The sequence below is a fragment of the Pteropus alecto genome, unplaced genomic scaffold (assembly GCF_000325575.1).
Source record: "Pteropus alecto unplaced genomic scaffold, ASM32557v1 scaffold7, whole genome shotgun sequence".
NCBI classification, from domain to species: domain Eukaryota; kingdom Metazoa; phylum Chordata; class Mammalia; order Chiroptera; family Pteropodidae; genus Pteropus; species Pteropus alecto.
The window spans coordinates 63,092,391-63,114,120 of NW_006494614.1; the positions used below are offsets into that span (position 1 = coordinate 63,092,391).

Here is a 21,730-nt window from a genome sequence, read left to right on the forward strand (position 1 = left end):
GGCTCTGGGTGGCCTGAGAGGGTGGGGCATCCAGGCCCCTCAGGGGCTGTCCTTGTAGCTACACCATGGGGCTTCTAACTCCTTACAGCAGGAAGCAAATGACTTGTGTGCCAGTCACCACTCTGCAGAAGCCTCCTGCCAGCCTTCTCTGCCCAGATGCATCCTTAAGGACTGGGTATGGGGGCGCAGTGCAGAGTCCACAGCCTCATGGTCCCTTACCTGTCTGAACTCCTCCCAGGAATTGGTCCAGGTCCAGAAATGGGCCTTGTACTGGCCCAGGGTGACTGCCATCAGCGTGTTGCCACGGTAATAGAATATTGGCCTGTCAGGGAGGGAGGAGGGGCTCGGGTGATTGAAGAGACTCTTGGATGCATGGTTAGAGCTAAGATTTTATAGAAATGACCCTGATGACATCACATGGGCATAAGTGCAGAAGAAGTCCCTGAGGCTGTAGGGTGAGCCTATGGTCGCTCATCATTCTTGGCCTTGGGAGACCACGTGTGGGGTGAAGCCTGTCTCAGATGGTCACCAGAGGCTCCGGCTCCACTGGGGGACAGACAGCCCACTGAGCCCAGGGCCTCCCTCATAGTAAATAGGCTCTTGTGCCAGGTTTTGAGAAAGAAAAAAAATAGGCAATATTGAAAAAAAAAAAAGAAAAAGAACACAAGCCCATCTGATCTCTGCCCTAAACTCGGGATGGGTAGCTGGTCTCAAGCTGGAGAGAGACTGACTCTGGACACAGAGCATTCTGGTGTTGAGGTGGAAGCCCGGACATGGCTCCAGAGGTTTGGGGTGGCTACTGACTCAAGCAGAGGGACACTCCCTCCTTCCACCCACGGCTGAGCAGAAATGACGGACCCCACAGGGAGGATGCATTTCGTGCCGGAAAGTCACAAGGGTCTCACCTCCCTCTATTCTGAGCCAGCTGGGCAAGGGAACTTGCTTTGTCAGCCAGCTCTGGCTCCGTCGTTTGGTGCTGGGGGAGCAGGCAGAGGGGGCGAATGCCTGGCTAGAACTAACCTGTCCACCAGCTGGCCCTGCAGCATGGAAGGGAGGAGGTCAAGGCCATCGATCACCCTGTCGCTGGGCAGCTCCAAGCCCGCGAGGGACAGGCTGGTGGTGAAAAGGTCCATGACGTTGCCCAGTTGGTGGCTCACCTGAAATGGACATGGGCAGACAGACAGTTGCTTAGGATGCCCTGCCCCGACCAAAAGGCAGCTAGGGGCCAAGTCTCTGCGCGTGCATCCTGCTGCTGCCCAGCTGGGCCTGCAGAGGCATGAAGACTAGCATACACATGCACACAAAGCCACATCCCTTACAGCGCGTCCACACACGAGAACGCGATATACACACGTGTGTGCACATGCCCAGCCCTGTCTACCTCAGCCAGCCTGGTCCCCGTCCCACCTGACCCCAGGCTCTTCTGGAACTCCACACGTCCATAAGCGTCTGGCTGGCTGAGTGTGGCTGATATACAACTCTTCCACTTCAGGACCTGAGAGAAAGGGACGAGTCCCCTCATTGGGAGAGTGGCCTCGGGATGGTCAGGAGCTGAGGGGGGATCAAATTAGCTGTCTGACCCCAGAGCAGGCAGGGCCCTGTTCCATCCCCAGTACTGAACCTTTGCTGCTGCCTGGTGCCTTCAAATGGGAACCAGACAGAAGAGAGAAGATGTGGCCCTCCCAGGGAGCAGGGTCCCACCAGCAGGGTCCCACCTTGGGAGGCCTGCCCTCTCTGAGCCCAACTGCCACATCATTTTGACACTGATGCTGTGACTTTCCAATTCAGGTAAAACTGCAGGCGAAAAAAAGACCCTCAAAGCCCAGAGCAGCATGGAGAGCAAGGGGGGACGAAAGGACAGGAAGGGAGGGCAGATGAACTGGGGTGGGGACTGGCCAGCCTTCTTCCTAGAAGCTGTGGCTGCCCAAATGTAACAATCCGACTCCACAGAGCCAGCAGGAGGTGGCCCTTCAGACAGGCCTAAGGAACTGACCACTCCTGGCAAGGTGCTGCCCACTGGTCTCCTCGGATGCAAGTCTGTTCCCCACGTACAGCTCCACCTTGGCTGACTTCCACCCAGTTCCTTCACTCCTGAACTCTGGATCTGGGGACAAGGGTCTGGTCTGGCAGGTTTGGCAAGGCAAGCATTCTCTTAAGCCACTTCGCATACCCCGGGGCACCCTTGCCTCCATTCCTCTACATGAGGAGAAACTCCCCGTGGAAACCAAGCACAATACATCAGGGCTACCTGTGTCATCTGTTTCTGCAGCCCAGTGTAGGGTGGGGCATGAAGGTCAACATTGAGCTCAAAGACTCTGTGAAGCAGAGGAGAGGAGAAATATTCCAGCAGCTCCCCTCCCTTCTCACTTTTTTTTAGGACCAAAATCTACCTGAAAAAAAAAAAAAAAAAAAAAAGGAGAGAGAAAAGTAAAGAAGAGAAAGAAATCCAGATATTTTAACCGTCTGGAAAAATAAATAAGGAGGAGAGATTGTGGTGCCAGATGGGGGTGGTGTGGGAAGGCGTGGATATCTGAAGTCCTCATATCAGCACAGAACAGCTGGGCGCACTCATGGAAGAGGCTCTTTTTGAAAAATAGACACTCTCGATGTGCACATAATGTCTTTAAGAAAACGCAATTTGTCTGCCATGAGCCCATGGCAGGAAGTCACCAAGGCTGTTATCAGCACTTTCAAGATTTAACTCTGAATCAAAGGCTACAATTAATAAAGTCACCCCGCCAGGCGTGAAGGGGAGAGCTAAATATTTGAAACTGGTTGGACAAATGGCAGGGTGTTTTTAAATAAAATCCTCTCACAGTTATCACAGGGCACAGGCCTGATAGTCCCATCTAATTCAATTTCGGTATGTGCTACAGGATGCGGTGGAGGGAAGGCGGCTGCACAGCTCTGTGTGATATATTTTCTTCTCCAGAGAGCAGGCCCAAAGGGGCCAAGAACAAGGCAGGCAAAGGCTTGCCACAGACAGAGGAGCTGGAGAGAGGGGTCCCCATGGGATTGTCCCAGGAGGGAGAAGTTGGGGGAAGGATGTTGGGGAGGAGGGTAGGCTCCATACTCCATGCCTGGGGGTCTACCCCAGTTCTGCCACCTGCCAGCTGGATGGTCCCAACAAGTGACTATCTTTCACTGGGCCTCAGTTTGCTGACATGTGGAATGGGGATGATGATGATAGGCAGAATGACACCCCCCCAGGGATCTCCATATCCCAGTTCTGAACCCTGTGAATACGCTTCCTTACACAGAGAAGGGGAATCAGGTTGTCAATCAGCTAATCTTAAAATGGGCTGATCCTGGGTCCCAGGGTGGGCCCAGGGTAATCACAGGTCCTAACACTGGGAGAGGGGAGGAGGGCCAGAGTCAGGGTGCCGGCCTGGACCAGGGAGGGAGGAGCCAGAGACTAAGAAGCCAGAAAAGGCTCAGAAATGAGTTTCCTCCAGGAGCCTCCAGGAGGGATCGGCCCTGTGACACCGGATTCTAGCTCCGGGAGACGGAGCTGGACTTTCGACCTCCAGACCTGAGAGAACAAACATGTGTGGTTCCAGCGCCTCAGTGCGGTGACTGTTTCAGCGGCCACAGGACACTCAGAAGCCCCCACGGTGCTGCTATGAGGGCTGAGCTGACACTAGTGCTGAGAACAGTGTTCTCTGGAGCTCAGAAGGGAAAAAAAGACCGAGACAGTGACACACACGATTACAAACAGTCTTGACACCCTGAGCATGTCTGAATCAAGGTGCTCAGTCAGAGAAGACCCTGAGTTCTCAGCCAAGGCAGGGGCAGAGCGAGGGCTTGAGGAGCAGGACACACACCATGCCCAGCCAGAGGACCAGGTCAGCCAGCCCTGCAGTTTACACCTGCACACTGCAGACAGATAACCAACCAGAGTCGAGCTCCTGCTGTCTCTAGGACTGTGTCCATAGAACAGTGGTCTGGGAGATGAAGTTTGGAAAAAGAGTTCTATGACCCAACAAGACTTTAAAAACTCAGCTTGCTCTATACTCCTTCCAGAAGTTCACAATATTCATTAGCATACTAAAGGCTCTGATAAGTCCTGCAGAAACAAGCCATTCTACTCAGTCGCACTCAAAACTGCCACATTAACTAACCACGGACGCCTCCTCCCCGCATGGCGGATACTGACACTACACGCCATATCTGTCAGAGACTGTTCCAGTGCCCATCCCATGGACCCTTCACCAGCTGCCTCCCCCAGTGAGTATGACTTTCGTGTTTCCTAGGCAAGGTAGAGTGAGTGGAAGGTGCAGGCCCACGAGGGGCCGAGTCTCCACATCCCAGGATGACAACAGGCCTGGCCGCGTGGCCAACCTCTGACTCACCTGGCCTGCGGCGATGTGGCCGGGCCACCACACGATTGCAGGCTCCCTCATTCCACCTTCGAATGTGGTCTGCTTCCCGCACAGAAAGGGGCCGTTACTACCGCCTGGGGAGGGAGAGTTGTCGCCCGTCAGTGGTCTATCCCGATTCTCCAGAGCCACACATGCCCTACTGGGCACGTGCCCATGCCTGACTCCCGCCCAGCTGTCGAAGGTGATGCTGCTGAAACACCAAGGCACCAAGGTCATCATGAAGACAGAGGACCAGCCTCAAGGTGGCTCTAACCCAGGAGACCATCCTAGATGCTCTGGTTGTAACACAGTGCCCCTAATGAGGAGCGATTGCTCAGAAATGGAGGGCGTGACCACTCTTGTTAGCACAAGATGCAGATGCTTCTCAAGCAGAACCATAGAGCCAATCCCAATAGCAGGTCATTAGAGCTTCCTGTCTGTTCAGGTGCAGCATTTCTTAAATGTCAGGGTTCACGAGCCTCCCTGTGTTTGAGATTAGAGAGTGTAGTTAATACATCAGTTCCTGGGCCTCACAGGGTTGTCCCATCAGGGATGGGGCACAGATTCATTCCTGACAAGCCCAGCTCTAAGCAGGTGGTCCCTGAACCATGCTCAAAGTGTCAGAGGGCAAAGCCCCCATCGCTGGCTGGTCTCAGGTCCTGCTCGATCCCAGAGCACGAGCCCTCTGGCTGGTCTCAGGTCCTGCTCGATCCCAGAGCACAGAGAAGTTTCCTGAGGATAAATGGGTGTCTGCTGCTTCAGCATGAGCTGCCCAGGGCTCACCTCAGGTCCTTTGAAAATGGGGAAACAAAACAGAGCAGTGTTTTCTCTAGCAGGAAGTCCCACGGTTTGTCCCTGGCACTGGAACCTGAACGTCATCTCCATGCATCAGTGCAGCCCAGTCTCAAGAGAAGAGCAGCGACGAACACACAGGGACCACTGGGAGCACTGGCAGACTCCGCATCCCGTGTGTGAATGCAGGGACAGTGAGGAAATGCGATGTGCCACTCTGAAGATGGGCTCCGGGTGCTGAGGACCCAGTGCCTTTCTCTTTCTATTTCTCAGGCTGGTTGGAGGGTACACAGATCTTCACCTTACTGTCATTTGTATCTTACAGATGTTTCTGTCCATGTGAATTGTTCCATGATGTAGCAAAAAAGACTAGGGTGATTAAACCCAAGCCCAGGCTGGAAGGTTGGTGGTTCCAATGAGGCTTGGCCATCAGGGGCTGGCAGGGACACTGACATTCAGTTGGGCCCTGGGCCTCTGCTGGGAGGGAGATGGGGTTCCACCCCTTTTCCAGAACCAGCAGCTGTATGGTGAGAATGAAGTCTCTCCAAGAGTGGGGCTGTGCCATGGATGGCACCACACACTACCCCTGGGGACCTAGACCCTGAACTGCTGTTCTGTCACCAACAGGGTTCCTTCTCAGCTTGAGCCAGCTGTGCTAGTCCTGTCATTTAAGATCCTGAAGCCCCTTCTGCTCCCCTGACCACACAGTCCTCCAGTGTCTTCCCCACTGGAGGGGGGGGTCCCAATGGGGTTTCCTGCTTTGCGTGGCCTTCCATCCACAGCTGACTGACTCAGGGCTCTGCTGGGGCCCTAGCATTTTTAAGAATGGGGTGAAAAGATATGCCATCACTAGGGTGAAACTCTTACAAGACAATAAAATGCCAAGGTGCAACCACCTCACAACATAAGCTGGGAACCAGAGCTCATTGAAGGACCTGGGGTCATGGTCTTCAAGAGGCCTGCAGGCCCAGCTTGGGTACAGAGGCTGCTCTGGGGGGTATGCGGCTCTCTCATTGCACCAGGGCTCTGGGTGCCCCCCAAGGCCAGCACTGCGAGGGTAGGGGCTCAGTTCCTTCCCTTCTAGACACCACCCTCCATGAGGCCTTGGTGAAGAAGTTTTGAGGCGGGGGGTGAGCCTGGGCCTGCCTTCCAAGAAAGCTGGGAAGTATGTCTCCTGCATTTTTAGCTCCCAAGGGAGATGGTCATTGCCCCCACAGTGAAGGGATGCTCCTTAAACTCCAAAAAAGGTGCAAATGTGGCTGGTCAAACACATAACAGCTACCGTGTTAAATTTAAGTTTAGAATAAAAACACTAATGGAGAACATCAGAGCTTCAGAGGGAAAAGCTCAGAAGTGACCTCACTTAGCCCTAAATATATAGGAGGTAGAAGTGACCTGCTTCCAGAGCCAGTCAGTGGCAGAGCTGGGACAGGATGAAGGCCCTGGCCTTGGTCTCCATCCTCCCCCACTGAACTCTCCCTCCTGCCCCGGCACCTCCAGGAGAGCCAGAATTGCCAACAGTTTGGGAGAGGGGTGTTAGGTGGTCACTGTTTCACATACTGACACACCCACCCTGGGCTAGAAAAGGCCAAGGTGCTCTAGTCTTTCAGGGAGGATAGCGTGTCACAGAACATGGGTGTTGGTGGGCAGCCCCTGCTAGTTTTGTGTGTGATGAGGCCCAAGCCAACCCCACAGGGCACCCCTTGGTCTCCTCATATCTTTCCCCACTGGATGGGGCACTGGGAGGAGAGTGGGCATCTTCCCCACTGGAGGGGGGCCCGGGCTGAGCCCCCTTCACACTCTGCCCCAGCAGTGGCTGAGACCCTGAGTCTCAGGGGTCCAGTGTTCCCAAGTGGGGCCTTGTTTTGGGGTATGATTATGGGATCACTCCAAACACCTGCCTTGTTTGGGAGCAGAAATAAGGGCAGCACCATTGTCAGACGTGAAGAAAACAAATGTGTCCTTTGTGATCTTCAGGTCCTGAAGAAGGCTCAGGATTTTCCCCACGCTGTCATCGATCTCCCGGACAGCATCCCCATACCTATGAGGAAGATGGAACATTTACCAGATGGCCAAGGACATCAGTGTGATCAAAGAGCAGTTAAGTCGTAACTTTGGGGATGGACAACAAAATGGACTGGCTAAAGTTACAAGGCCTGCAGGCCCAGCTTGGGTACAGAGGCTGCTCTGGGGGGTATGCGGCTCTCTCATTGCACCAGGGCTCTGGGTGCCCCCCAAGGCCAGCACTGCGAGGGTAGGGGCTCAGTTCCTTCCCTTCTAGACACCACCCCCCATGAGGCCTTGTTTTGAGGTGGGGGGTGAGCCTGGGCCTGCCTTCCAAGAAAGCTGGGAAGTATGTCTCCTGCATTTTTAGCTCCCAAGGGAGATGGTCATTGCCCCCACAGTGAAGGGATGCTCCTTAAACTCCAAAAAAGGTGCAAATGTGGCTGGTCAAACACATAACAGCTACCGTGTTAAATTTAAGTTTAGAATAAAAACACTAATGGAGAACATCAGAGCTTCAGAGGGAAAAGCTCAGAAGTGACCTCACTTAGCCCTAAATATATAGGAGGTAGAAGTGACCTGCTTCCAGAGCCAGTCAGTGGCAGAGCTGGGACAGGATGAAGGCCCTGGCCTTGGTCTCCATCCTCCCCCACTGAACTCTCCCTCCTGCCCCGGCACCTCCAGGAGAGCCAGAATTGCCAACAGTTTGGGAGAGGGGTGTTAGGTGGTCACTGTTTCACATACTGACACACCCACCCTGGGCTAGAAAAGGCCAAGGTGCTCTAGTCTTTCAGGGAGGATAGCGTGTCACAGAACATGGGTGTTGGTGGGCAGCCCCTGCTAGTTTTGTGTGTGATGAGGCCCAAGCCAACCCCACAGGGCACCCCTTGGTCTCCTCATATCTTTCCCCACTGGATGGGGCACTGGGAGGAGAGTGGGCATCTTCCCCACTGGAGGGGGGCCCGGGCTGAGCCCCCTTCACACTCTGCCCCAGCAGTGGCTGAGACCCTGAGTCTCAGGGGTCCAGTGTTCCCAAGTGGGGCCTTGTTTTGGGGTATGATTATGGGATCACTCCAAACACCTGCCTTGTTTGGGAGCAGAAATAAGGGCAGCACCATTGTCAGACGTGAAGAAAACAAATGTGTCCTTTGTGATCTTCAGGTCCTGAAGAAGGCTCAGGATTTTCCCCACGCTGTCATCGATCTCCCGGACAGCATCCCCATACCTATGAGGAAGATGGAACATTTACCAGATGGCCAAGGACATCAGTGTGATCAAAGAGCAGTTAAGTCGTAACTTTGGGGATGGACAACAAAATGGACTGGCTAAAGTTACAGGTGAAGAGGAGCAAAGTTCAAGTTCTCAGAGTTAATCCAGGATAGAGCCGACCACACCACTGTCACACTCCCACTGATCCTAGGCTGAACAGCTTCAGAGGCACAAGTGTTTCAGTCTTTTTCTATAATTGATCATTAAAAACATCATAGTACTGAGTGCCCTGTCCTTGGAGGTAATTAAGCACAGCCGAACCCCCCCAGGTCGGGGTTTATGTCTCTACAACCAAGGACTCACCGTCCTCGCTGACTGGTGCCCAAGAAAGGCTTAGAAGCGTAAACAGGTGCATGTGTGGCATCGATGGCCCAGTAGAGAAAGAAGGGGCGCTGAGCTGCCTGCTGCCTCTTAATGAAATCCAGGGCTTCCTGAGGAGAAGAACACACCATCTGCCTCTGCCTGAAGGCTGACTTCCCCAACCACAGAGCCTGCCCAGCCCAGGTGGCCATTACCTGTAAGTAGATCTGGGTCAGGTTGGCTTCTCCAGTCCTCAGATCAATTGGAAATTCTTCATAAAATCTGAAAACGATATATATCCAGACAGAAATTAGATTTCAGGCCAAGAAAGCCCCTTCTCCCTGATTTCAGAGGCAAAGTCATGGGCTTCATTCAAAAGAATGATAGAAACATTCAATAAATGAAATTGGAAGCTCACACTGCTCCTGAGGTCACAGTTTCTTCAAGGACGAAGTGGGGCTAAGGCTGGGTGCCACGGTCACCATTTGGGAGAAGGATGGAGAGCGACGTGTGAGGACAGAGGACAGTGAAAGAAAAGCAAAAGGTGGATCCCAGTTACTTAGGGCTAACGAGTGCCGGGTTTCCTTTTGAGGTGATAGAAGTGTTCTGAAACCGGTGATGGCTGCACAACGCCACGAACATACTAGAAAGCACTGAACTGTACAATGTAAATGGGTAAACTGTCTGGTGTGTGAATTTTCTCAAGAAAGCTGCTATTTAAAAAAAGCTGCTATTTAAAAAGGCAATGAGTTGGCCCAACTTCTTGGTCCACTGATATATAATGAGCTTAAATCTAAAAAAAATTAATAATAATAATAGTAAAGGAAGAAGAAAGATTAAGCCAAACGAAACTCGAGAAAGACTAGGGCCCAGCCTGGTGTGGCCACGCTGCAGGTGCCCCACTGCCGGGTGGTGGGCAGGACCAGGGTGACTCTGGTGCCACCTGCCTTTTAGACGCCAGCTCGCTTTTGGCAGGCTCACAAATAGAGTTCATCCCACCGTGTCCTCTGTGATGCTGCCAATTTCTTCAACGTGTAGCATGTGACCAACATGCTAACCTGGTGCAGGCAGATGGCCTCTGCAGCTGGAGCCCAGGATCTGCCACAGGGCTGCACGGCCTGAGCCTAGAAGCCGTGCGAACGGCTGCTATGTGAACACACCTTGTTTTAAGAAGCATCTCTGGCTTTCATTATATTTTCTAAACAGGTGAGAGACCCCGTAGGTGTGGCTTAAGCGGTGGCCTAGGCCATGAGTCCTATAAGGCTCTGGGCAGGACAACCAGCTGGCAGAGCAAGGCCCAGCCCACTGGGATGCCAGCGCTGGGGGGCAGGTGCTTTCAGAACCTCTGTCCAGCTCCTAGGCAGCCCCAGAGGGCAGAGGCTGGGCTCATCGTCAAAGGGCAGGAAGGGAAGGGACTGTTACCTGCCAACCATCTCCCAGTCCCGGTACACGGGGATGTTGGGCCTGGCCCTGTTGTCATAAGGTCCAAAGTGACAGTTGGGGGATCCAAACCACTCATCAAATCCGTGCCTCAGGGGGTGGAACTGAGGCCTGTGGCCCAGATGCCTAGAAACAGAAACCCAGGACACTTTACGGAACCCCACATGGGGACATCCCAAAGTTCTGAGCAGCAATACCCCATCGACTTCACAGAACATTTAATGAAACAAGGGCTCTCTAGCACCCAAAGTGTGCTAAGCCTGGACACAGCAAGACCTCACCCTCCAGGGGACATCAGGACCACCTACCCTTCCCCAGCAACGCTGCCAGGGACACAGACTGGGACAGTGCCAGGACCAGATATTGCTGTTTATCAACCCAGCATCTTGGCCAGGACTGGTGAAGGGCATGACTAGAAGAAAATGTGGCAATGTGACAACTGCCAAGCTGTTTGGAAACCCAGGCGCTCTGCAAGCTCTTGCCACACGTTGCAGGTGTCATTTGAACCCAGGAGAAGCTCTTGCTGGGCTTGTCTTGCACTCCCATCCTCACGGGCTCCTTCCCCCTGGGGGCACCTAATGTAGGTCCTCCCGCCAATAGGAGGTGCTGACACACTCGCATCTGAATCGGGTACCAGTGGTCCTTGAGCACGTCCCCATCTATTCTTTGGAATGCAGGGCTTACAGAGGTTCTGGAGTTCTGGAGTTCTGTGGCTCTGGGTCTCAACCCACTGCGGAGTGAGCTGACTCCAACCCTGAGAAGTGGATGGGTTTCCTAGGATTTTTGTTTGCAGAAAGACTCTTGCAGTGACACATGTTTAGGAAACTGTGTCCCTGGAGCAGAGGGTCTTATTTCTCTGCTGTGCTCGGGCAGGCCCCACCCTGACCGCTCGGAGGCCCTGCAGTGGGTCATGCAAATCCCCACTCACTATACCACTTGATCACTTGGTTAGAAAGGACACAGTATGGGGTGGCAGGGGAGGCTGGGCTGGATGCAGTCTGAGTCTAGATGACATCTCTCGGGGCCTCGGTTCCTCACTGCCGGTTCTAAAATGCTGTGCCTCCAGATGGCTGCCTGGCACCCGCCTTGGGCATCTCCGGCCTCCCTGCCAGCTGCGCCAAGTGTCGGTTCTGCTCTGGCCACTCTCTGCACTTTGTGCTTCCTGTTTGCAACTCATGTCTTCTCTGGGCCACTGCTACATACCCAGTCATTTCTCAATACTTCACTCCAGTACCAGCTGTGTGTGACTCTTGTGGGCCCACATTTGTCAGCACAAATGGCCTTTGCTTAACAGAAACACCAGCTAAGGTCCTGCTCATGTTAAGCTGTCAATTCAAAGTCCTTGCCCCCAAACAGCAGCAGGGCCAGCCCTGCCTGAAGGTGAGCTGAAGCAGCAGCATGTTGCAGCCCCCAGGGACTTGGGGCAGATGGAGCAGCCTCTCACAGGAGTCCAGGTTCCAGCCACACCAGGCCTTGGTCAGTCTGAGGAAATCTAAATCCATGGTACTGGGGCCCAGAGGCAGGACATCAGGGCAGCCACAGCCACAATTGCCAACATCCTCCCATTTAGTCCCCACTGAGACAGGGACCTCTACCTGGTCGAAGAGAGGCCGAGCTCTCCGTCTCAGGCCTCCTAGGCCCTGTCCTTGCTCTGGCCATGACTGTGGCCCATCCATCAGCACTGTGTCCACCGCCCCGAGTCCACTCAGAGCTGTTTCTCTGGGCCCTGCTCTCCTCCTCTTGCACCTGTGTCACCTCTCTTCTCCTGGAGACACGCTGCCATTCCAGCTCTGGCTGCCCTGCGTCAATGACCATCAATGGGAGGCTGCCGGACCCAGGGCAGAGCTGCCAGGCTGGGCACAGAGAGCTCTGGTCACCGGGGGCTCTTCCGTCTGCCAGCACAGCCCTGACGTAGCTCTGGCGGGCCTCGCAGCCGGCCTCTGCCACAGCCGCCCGGGCCTTCCTGGCACTGCTCAGGACCGTGCAGGCAACACAGGCTCCCTCAACCCAATGCACCCCCACCAGCTCTGCTCTGCAGCCACCGCCTCCTCCGAGTTCGTCCCCTCGGCAGGTGGCTCCCAACTTGTCTCAGAAGGGAGAAAATGTTCATTAGGCAGCCTTTGGATCGCCAGGATTTTCTGATGATTACTCTCCAGGTTTTCTCGATCTCCCATCCCTATGACTGTCAACGTGCAAGGAGCAGCAGTTCCCAAGCGGTGCAGACAAGGCACTCATCCTTGAGAAAGCAGTGCCAGTGAGTGCCAGAGGGGTTAAGGGCAGAGGGGCCACAGCATGTCGAAGGAGAGACAATTAGGGCTAGAAAATCATGGAAGGGTTCCTGTAGGAAGTGGGCTTGTTGTGGGCCCCAACACTAAGGAAGGGAAAGAAGACATCTAACCTTTACGCTAATCCTTCAGGGCTTCAGACTTGGGAAACCCCAGAGAGCAAGAGGCAGAAACTGCTTAACATGCTTAAAGCAGCATAAACAGCATGCGTAGTAACGTGACCTATAATCATTTGAACCTGATGACTCCACTCCATATGACTATCCTCTACCTCTTGGTTACTTCTTCATTTTACCACCAGACAGCCCTTGTGCTTGCTGACAAAGTGTATCATCCGTGATGGCCCTGAGTGAGCGATGATGTGGCTCTTCCGTGATACTGCAGCAGCAAGCAGCACAGCGAGAAGAATGGAGAGAAGGGGCAGGTGGCTGGGACGTGTGAGTTTCGAGGAGAACGATGGGCTCTCGGCCAATGCCCCATGATGCCCTCATGATAGGAGGTCCACCAGCACAGCCACACCGTCTTTTAAAGGAGAGCTTCAGACATCTAAAGGGACCTGGAATTCAGACTGCACTCCCCACCCAAGAAGTTTTCCCTGTTTGGAAATGTTTAGCCATGACCCTGTGTGGATGTACCCAGCCGGCTGAGTATCAGGACTCACCACTTGCCCACAATCTTGCTGACGTAGCCAGCCTTCTTCAGCAGCTCGGGCAGGAGGAGCTCCGTGTCCGGGATGCCACCCACGACCTCCTGCGGCGTGTAGGCTGGAAGAGCATCACATAGCATGAACGACTTGCATACATGGAGCAGTCTATGCCACAAAAGGTAATGAATTTGAACAATGGCCCTTCAGGGTCAATAGGCAAAGCCTTGGTGAAGAGCTGGTATTGCTGCATGGCACTTTTGAGGTCTTCCAAGTACCTCCCCAAAGTTTGCACCTCCTCTCTGCTGGTCTGTGGGGTCTCTGGAACATGCCATCTGATGCCACGAGGGTCCCACCCATGGCAGGCTCTCCCGTGCTTTCTATACTCCCTTTCTCCAAGGGCAGGTCCTTGCTGACCTCACAGCACCTGGCTTCCTCAGGTCTCTTTGTGGGCGTACAGCTTGCCCACCCAAATGGGCAGCAGCTCCTTGTGGGGAGGGTATGCTCCACTCGCCAGGCTGTGCTGGGCCGCCCTGGGCCAGGACGCAACAGGGAAGGAGTTGTGAGCGGAGCCTGTCGCCTTGGCAGTCCCCCTGAAAGCAGGAGCTGGGAAGGGGCCGGGCTCCATCTTGACCCCCTGAGATCACACACTAACCTCATCTTCCTCTCTAGTTGCTTAAAATGCATTGTTTTTGATGGAAGCACTGCATCAAAATGGCAAGTTATAACCCAAACAAAGCCCTTGACCTTGGAGAAGAAAGGTCTCACATAAGAATGGGTGACAAATACCCCACGTCGCCCCCTCTGGTCCTCAGCCCCCCAGGCCTGGGGTGCAGCCTGAGTACACACGCACCATTCCTGGCCTGCCCGTTGGTGGTGTAGAAGCCGTTGCGGATGGGCAGACGTCCCGTGAGCAAGGCCGCTCTTGCTGCATGGAGGCAAAGAAATAGAAACATGATGAGAACATGTCACGTGTCAGGCCCATGGCCAACCTGTGGAGCTTCTGCCAGCCTTCCGAGCCTGGGTAGGCAGACCATCCCTATACTGACCGGCTCAGAGGCGGGTCACTAAGGAGCACTGACCAGGCCCTGAAGCTCAGCATTGTCCAGCCCTCAACTGCTCTTCCTATCTCCCAGGACAGCCACCAAGATGTGAGGTCCACACAGCCCCCCATGTGTATCCCATCCTGCATTCCTTCTCTTCCTCAAGATAACATTTACACGGGAATCCCTCAGCAGCATTGATCCTCTGGAAGGGAGGGGGCTAGGCTGCCCCTCCCCTACACTGACAACCACTTCCAAGCCAAGAGCTTCTGAGCCAGCCACAGCCCTCCGTGCCTAAGAATCAGAGCCACTACATGTAGCAACTCTGGCCTCAAAGATCCTTATAGGGGACAAGCCTTCAGTGGCTTAATGGACCCACACAGCATGGAGCCAGGAACCCAGTGTGACAGGGAGCCAACAGGCTGTGCATGCCTACCCACCCTCTTGGCCCTCAGAGGAAATGTGGTGAAACTGATGCCTCCATCAAGGCTGCCTGCTCCCCATGTCCCCATCTCTCCAGAACGTCCTGTGCTTGCTCTTCTGTGCTTGCTCTCCCTTGCTGTGACTGCCTCCCCTGCCAGCCCCCCATGCCACTCCCCTGCTCACTCCCTACGCCAGCTCTGACTTACATGGTGAGCACAGGGGGTTGGCTGTGTAGAAGTTTGGGAAAAGCATGCCCTCGGCAGCCATCCGGTCCAAATTTGGGGTCTCTCTGGAAGGCTCGCCATATACCCCCAGGTCGCCCCATCCCATCTGCAAGAAAGGGCATAGAGAGGTAGATGAAACCTCCTTCCACTTTGGGGGCCCACGCCACAGAGCTTCCTCCCGACCCAGCACGTGGCTTGGGTACAAGGAGTGCGGGCAGCAGCTGGGCTTCAGGGCCTACTTAGCGGAGATGTTGTGTGCTCACCTCTGCCCTGGCCTCGACATAGAGAAGAAGCCCTTATTATAAGTCTGTTATGCAGACTGAGATTTAACATCAAGTGGAAGGCTCCCCATAAAGCTAAATGGAACGTGGCCATGTGACCCAGCCATTCAACTACGGAAACGTGTTCCACACAAAACTTCACACATGGCCACAGCAGTGCAGATCACAATGGCCCAAAGGGAATCCCCAGTGTCTGTGAGGTGATCAACGATAAAACACAATGTGGTCTATTTGTTGGCAGTGGGTTGAATAGCGGCCCCTAAAATTTATGTCCATTCAGAACCTGTGAATGTAACCTTATTTGGAAATGCAGTTGTAATTAGCTAAGATGAGGCCATACCAGAGAAGAATGGGCCCTAAATCCAATGACTGGTGTCCATAGAAGAGAAAGAGAGACAGACACACAGAGGCCATGTGACTACAGAGACAGAGATTGGAGTGATGCGATTATAAGCCAAGAACACCTGGGGCCCCCACGAGCTGCAGGAGAGGCAGGAAGGATCTTCCCTCTGAACCTCAGGAGGAACGAGCCCTGCTAACACCTTGATTCCAGACTCCAGAGCTGGGAGAAGAGATTTATGTTGTTTTAAAGCATCAAATTTGCAGTGATTTGTTATGTCCCAGGAAACTAATACAGATGCTATGGAATATTTCTACAACCTGGATGAACAAGGTCCCTCCAAGCAGGGTCTCCTTAGATGGCCCCTCAGCATGAGTCCCCACGGCATCGCTTCCACAATGACTAAATGCCATGTCCTCTTCTCTTAAACAAGGCGTGGCAAGCGGGGGGGGGGGCGGTGGAGGAGATGAGGAGAAAAGGGCCCCAGAGGGCCAAGGCTGCTCCAGCCCCCAGACAAGTCAGGTCTTCCCTCATGGAGTGACACATTACTCCTTCCTGGTAAGGTATCTGAGCACCAAACCTGGAGTGACCATCCTACCCAGCGATTCCACTCCTGGGTGTCTCCCCAGCAGTGCCCAAAACATACATCCACACAAGAACGTGCACATGATGTCCACAGCAGCACGATTCCCAAGTATGCAGACAACCAAGTATCCAGCTAGTGATGGATGAACACAATGTGTTCATCCACACATAGGAATATTACTCGGCCATAGAAAGGAGTGAAGTTTTGACACGTGCTACAACATGAACCTTGAAAACACAATATTACATGAGAGCAGCCAGTCACAAAAGGACAAATGATGTGATTTCATTTCATTTATATGAAATGTCTAGAACAGGCATATCCAGAGACAGAAAGCAGATAGTTGCCAGGGGCTGAGGTAGAATTGGCAGTGACTGCCAGTGGGAACGAGACTTTCTTTTGGGGTGATAAGAATGATCTGAAGTTGACTGTGGTGATCGTTGCACAATGAGGCGACTATACTAGAAACCACTGAACTGTACACTAAACTTGGTGAAATGCATGCACTGTGAACTACATCGCAATAGAGCACTTAGAACAGAAAAGTGCAGGCACCTGGATTTCTGCTGAGGCCTGGTAGGACCCTGGCAGCTCTCTGTCTTTCCAGGGGCCCCTTAAAGCCTTTCTGACTAACTGGGCTCTGGTGAATCAGCCAACAAGAAATCTCAGGCCCGTATGAAAGGACAAGGGTCTGAACTGAGAGGAAAGTGCCTGCCTAAGACTGCACACAGCAGTGTGCTGACCTGGAAAACTCCGAAGACATAGGGTTGATTCTACAGAAGTTTTGGAGAGTAAGGCCTGGTGATACCATGAAGAGATCTGGCAACTCTGGGTCATACGAGGGTGGCTGTATGTGCAGATTTGCCCAGGAAGGTCCCAGTTAGGTCTGTTGTCTGACTGTAATTATGAGTGACTCTTTTCTACATGATAAGTTATACAGCCACCCTCCCTGGAGGGGTGAGCTCAGGACGGTGACACTGTCTCCAGTGAGATTCAGCCTCCAGGCTTCTCTCAGGCATTGCCTTCTCCTATTGATCTTGTGTCCCAGCTTCAGGCTGGTTGTGACATAGAGGGCCTTTGCCTTTGGACCACGTGGTCTGCTCTCGAAGGCCCTGTTGGCTGTAGGATCCCAGGTTTGGCCTTTTCAGCTTTGGATTCCTTTGGAGATGGTTTATTTTGAAGTCACTGAAATGGCTTTTCCATTTGGTGACAATAGGAGCTGGAATGAAATATGGACCGAGAGAGGTGTGGCTGACAGAAGAAAGGAAGGTGGGGTGCTCGTGGGTAGAGAAGGGACAACGTGCCTCACTCAGTCTGCCAAGGCCCTGCACGAAGTTTGCATGTCCAGGGTTAGGTCCTACATGCCCAAGTTGGGGACTGGGGGGTAGAAGGAAGAACATCCTCAGGAGCATCTGCTGACTTAGCAGAAGCCCCAGCGCAGGCTGAGATGGAACAGCTCGCTTGAAGCCTGGCCTGGAGAGGGCTCCCAGGCAGCATGCTTAAGGATCCTTCCTGCACTCACTCCACCCTACCCCGAGTGTGGATTTGTCCTCATGGGCACAGGTGGGCTGCTGTCCCTCTAGAAAAAGCACATGCCAGGTCAGAGGAGCAGAGAGAGGCAGGGGGGCTGGTAAACACATGGCGCCCTTTGCCTGGCACCCAACAAAGTTCCGGCCCCCCAGTAAGAAGGTATGTGCTCAATATAAATCACAACATTTGCATAAACAACGTAGGCACAGGGAGCCCCTCCTATTGGATTTATCTCTAAACCCCAGGTCCCAGATGCTGGCCAAATGCCAACCTGCTTAGAGGTGGGCCTTTCTGAGGCCAGCAATCACTGGCCCACTGTGTTAACTCTTGTCTGCTCAATATCATTCTATTACCTGTTTATTAGCTTTCTTAGCTATAAAAATAGGAATATTAACAACGACCTGGCAGAGTTATTAGAGGTTAAATTAAATCATCTCAAACACAGTATTTAGTATCTTTTTCCCTCTCCTACGTGACCACCCACATTCACAGGGAGCAAAAGCCAGATGGGCCTCAGGACTTACGGTCCTCTCCCCACTCTCGACCTTTCTTTCACTTCGTCTCAAGACTTGGGAGCAATGCAAGCATCACTTACTGCTGGTTACGAGGGATTGTCATAAAGACACACACTCATTGAAGGACTCACGGGGTCTGCTGACTGGCTCTGGAGGCTCAGGTTAGGGGCACCTGCCTGATGGGCCCACTGTGGTCACACCAGAGCTGGCCTTTGTGCAGCCCAGCTTTAAACTTCCTCAGTAGTCAGGGTGGTCGCCCTTAGTCCTTTTACAAATAAAGGACCCAGATGCAGAGAGCACTAAGACCCTCAGGAGCAGAAGTGGTCTTGGGCCCAGTCAGGCCGGGACGTCCCAGGAAGGAGCTCTGTCCCCTACCCCATCAGCCTTTGGAAACAAAGCCGAGTCAGCTCCACTGAAGAAATGGTTTCATCTTCTAAATTCATACAATGCATGTGTACCAGGGTCTGAGGACACAACTGGGGAATAAGGAAGCAGATGCCATCCCTACCCTCACCAGGTGTCGCCCTGGACAAAGGGGGTCTGCACACCCTGCCACAATTGCCCCATCTTGCTTTCTGACTGGTCCTCTATTGGTGTGTGTGTGTGGCGGGGAGGGGGGGGGAATATTGGCTAGAAGCCCTGACTGCCCAGGCCAGCAGACCCCTCCCCAGCCAGTGAACCTGGTTCAGAGGTACTGAGTGAGTTTTCACAGCAGCGCGCCCTTCCACTAGACCTGCTGACCGTAAGGGCAGGTGAGGCCATGAACCAAGGGGGCCTCTGGATCCTGTTGCCTAAAGCCACAGTAGTCTCAGCCTCTCTAGTCAAGAGAGTTGAGTTTCTCATTTTTGCTTGTCACTTTTGCGTTTTCTCTTATTTGCCACCAAAAAGTCTTGACTTATCCACATTTGCTGACCAGTTCAAAGGTCTTCCAGACTTCTTTGGTTTCAGCTGCCAGAGAACCCCAAAGCCACAAGGAGGAACCTGCACTGGAGAGGCCCAGCACTGGGGCTCCTGGCTGAAGTTCCAGTTCCTGCTGCCCCACTCCAGGGTACCCAGGCAGGGGCGCTCCCCATGTCAGTGCCCTTTGAGTAAAAATAATTCCAGTGCTGGTCATGTTCCACCACTCAGAACCTCCAGGGCTTAAAACAACACTTCCAACAGAAATAGACAGGAGCCACCTGTGTAAGTTTGCATTTTCTAGTAGCCCCATTAAAAAGGCAAAAAGAAACAGATGAATGAGGGCTAAGTTATTTTATTTAATCCAATACAGACATACCTCATTTTGTTGCACTTTGCTTTATTGTACTTTACAGGTGTTACATTTTTTACAAACAGAAAGCAAGACCCTCTACCAGCAAAAAGATCACAACTTGCTTTATTGCAACACTTGCTCTACTGCAATACTTGCTCTATTATGATAAACTGTTGTGGTGGTCTGGAACCGGACCCGCAATGTCTCCGAGGTATATCCAAAATATTATCATTTCAATAAACCTTCAGTAAACTGCCAGAAGGGCACATGACACGCTTCACACACCCATTGCCACTCTGGAAAGAAAGGGAAGAGGAAGAAACCTGAAAGATAGAGCACTCAGCTAGAATCTCACTATCCAAAAGACTGTTTGAACGAGCCTTGACAGGGACTCCGGCTTAGAAAAGACAATGTTGAAACAGAAAGCAAGTATTTCCAAGACTAACATGTTCATTAGGAAGCAGTTTCCCTACTGGCCATCAGGATGGGGCTGGCTGAGGGGCTGCAGAGCCTGCTTTAGAAGCAGTCATCATCTGAATGAGTCTGTGAGACTAAAATGAAGCACGTCCAGTGTTGCTACTGAGTGGTGGGATTTGGGGTGGATTTCTATGATCTTTTCAGGGTCATCTGAATGTTGTTAATTTTTTGTAATAATTTTAATAAAAAAATTATTAAATTATTACATTATTACATGTAATTTAATGAGTAATATTCTTTTACTCATAATAAGTTTTCAAAATCAGAGTATTTTATACACACAGCACCTCTCAATTCTGACCAGCCAAGACAGTCTAAGAACCACGTGAGGCTCCTGGCCTCAGTTCAAAGGTTCTTACGAGTGTCTTTGCTGGCCTTTTGGGGGAACTCTGAACTATATTTACTCACAAAACACTTCTGACACCAAACGTGTGGGGGAGGTTTCCACACCAGCCACTTTTCCAACTCTCCACTTACCAGCTGGGGAGTCCAACAATTCAGTTCAGTTTTGACACTATCTACCTGGAGCTAGCCTCAGACCCCACAGGTCAAGGATTCAGTCCCACAAGCCTGCCCCGCTTCAGCTATCAGCTAGCTACAAGTCCTGGGCCTCCCGCACGTCCAACCTTGCTCAAGTTCAATAATTTCCTAGAATGACTCACAGTACTCAGAAAAGTGCTGTATTTACTTTTACTATTAACAGTAGCTCATTATAAAGGATACAAGTCAGAAACAGTAGATTGAAGAGGTGCCTAGGGCAAGGTATAAAGAAACTGTGTTCTCATTGTTTAGGGTTTTTATGGAGGTCTTGTTACATAGGCATGATTGATTAAATCATTGACCAGCTGGTGAAGGAACTCAGACTCCAGCCCCAGTCTCCTCTGAAAACTTCAACCTTATTCACGCCTTTGCCTTCTGGATACCCCATTCTGAAGCTATCCAGGGCCCCGGCCACCAGTCGTCTCATTAGCACACCACAGACACCATTATCACTCCAAGAGTTCTAGGAGCTGTATGCCAGGACACTGACTTTTATCATATCACAGGACCTGATGGTACTGAGCACCATGGCCTGCACTCTGCCCTGCCACAGTCCTCATATCACTGTGAGGAGAGCAGGATAGTGAGGAGGCAAGGCCCAAAGAGCTTCAGTAACTTTCCTGGGCTCAGAGGGGAGAAGGATCCTTGAACTTAGAAATGAAAGTTTGTCTGCATCCCCACTTTACCCTGATGTCTCATGTTGACTACTTTCAGAATCTCCATTTTACTCCTGGCTTCCTCAGGAAAGGAGCACAGGGGACAAAGTTGCAAAAGGACAAGTGAACAGCTCAATTCCCAGTTAGTAATCCTGCTACCCTCCTACTCTTCACAGGGCTGGACCGCCGGTGTGACCATGGGCCTGGGGCTTGCACACACACCAGACTGGGAATATTCCTCCTGCTTCAGTTAAAGACCTGGCCTTTGGTCAGAATTTTCACCCAGCTAGAGCAGCCTGCCCAGGTGGACAGGGGCAGCCCCCGGTCAAGGCCAATGCAGTAAGTCAAAGGCAGAGAAATGCAACTTTCCAGGCAGGCAGGGCCTGGGTCTTGCCCAGCTTGGCATCCCCTTCACCCCTGGACACTCTGGGCATTGGCTGGGGGTGGGCAAGGGTGAGCAGGGAGAGCTAGAGAGATGGTCCTCACTAGGCCAGGGCTGCAGCTGGTCTGGGCTACCCCTCCATCCTTCCAGAGCTAGAGGAGCAAGAAAGGGAACAGTGCAGGAGGGGTTTTCTCCCTGCCTGGACATGACTGCCTCGCTTCAGTTTCACCACCCTATGAGGCTGCAGCCAGCAGGGCCAGGCGCTACCCGTACACCTGCCGACCGCTCCCACGGCCGCCCCAACCACAGCTCTCCTCACACGCGCGACCCCCCACCCACAATCCACTTCCCACGTGCCTCCTCCACCCACAGCCGCCCCCACCCACT

At 52.8% G+C, this 21,730-nt stretch overlaps 1 protein-coding gene across 3 annotated transcripts in view; it reads right to left on the reverse strand.

Annotated features, from left to right (window-relative positions):
• GALNS (galactosamine (N-acetyl)-6-sulfatase) overlaps positions 1-21,730 on the reverse strand; it is a 31,605-nt gene that overhangs the window by 9,670 nt on the left and 205 nt on the right. For 2 of the 3 annotated variants that reach the window (XM_006926760.3, XM_025042572.1), the window contains exons 2-11: positions 14,767-14,890; positions 13,948-14,022; positions 13,113-13,215; positions 10,149-10,292; positions 8,942-9,008; positions 8,730-8,857; positions 8,243-8,382; positions 4,353-4,456; positions 1,021-1,157; positions 220-322 (exon numbers count right to left, since the gene is read on the reverse strand). In XM_006926760.3, coding sequence (XP_006926822.1) covers positions 220-322; positions 1,021-1,157; positions 4,353-4,456; positions 8,243-8,382; positions 8,730-8,857; positions 8,942-9,008; positions 10,149-10,292; positions 13,113-13,215; positions 13,948-14,022; positions 14,767-14,890 — 1,125 coding nt within the window. The remainder of the gene's footprint in view (positions 1-219; positions 323-1,020; positions 1,158-4,352; positions 4,457-8,242; positions 8,383-8,729; positions 8,858-8,941; positions 9,009-10,148; positions 10,293-13,112; positions 13,216-13,947; positions 14,023-14,766; positions 14,891-21,730) is intronic. The other variant, XM_025042573.1, reaches the window with a different exon arrangement.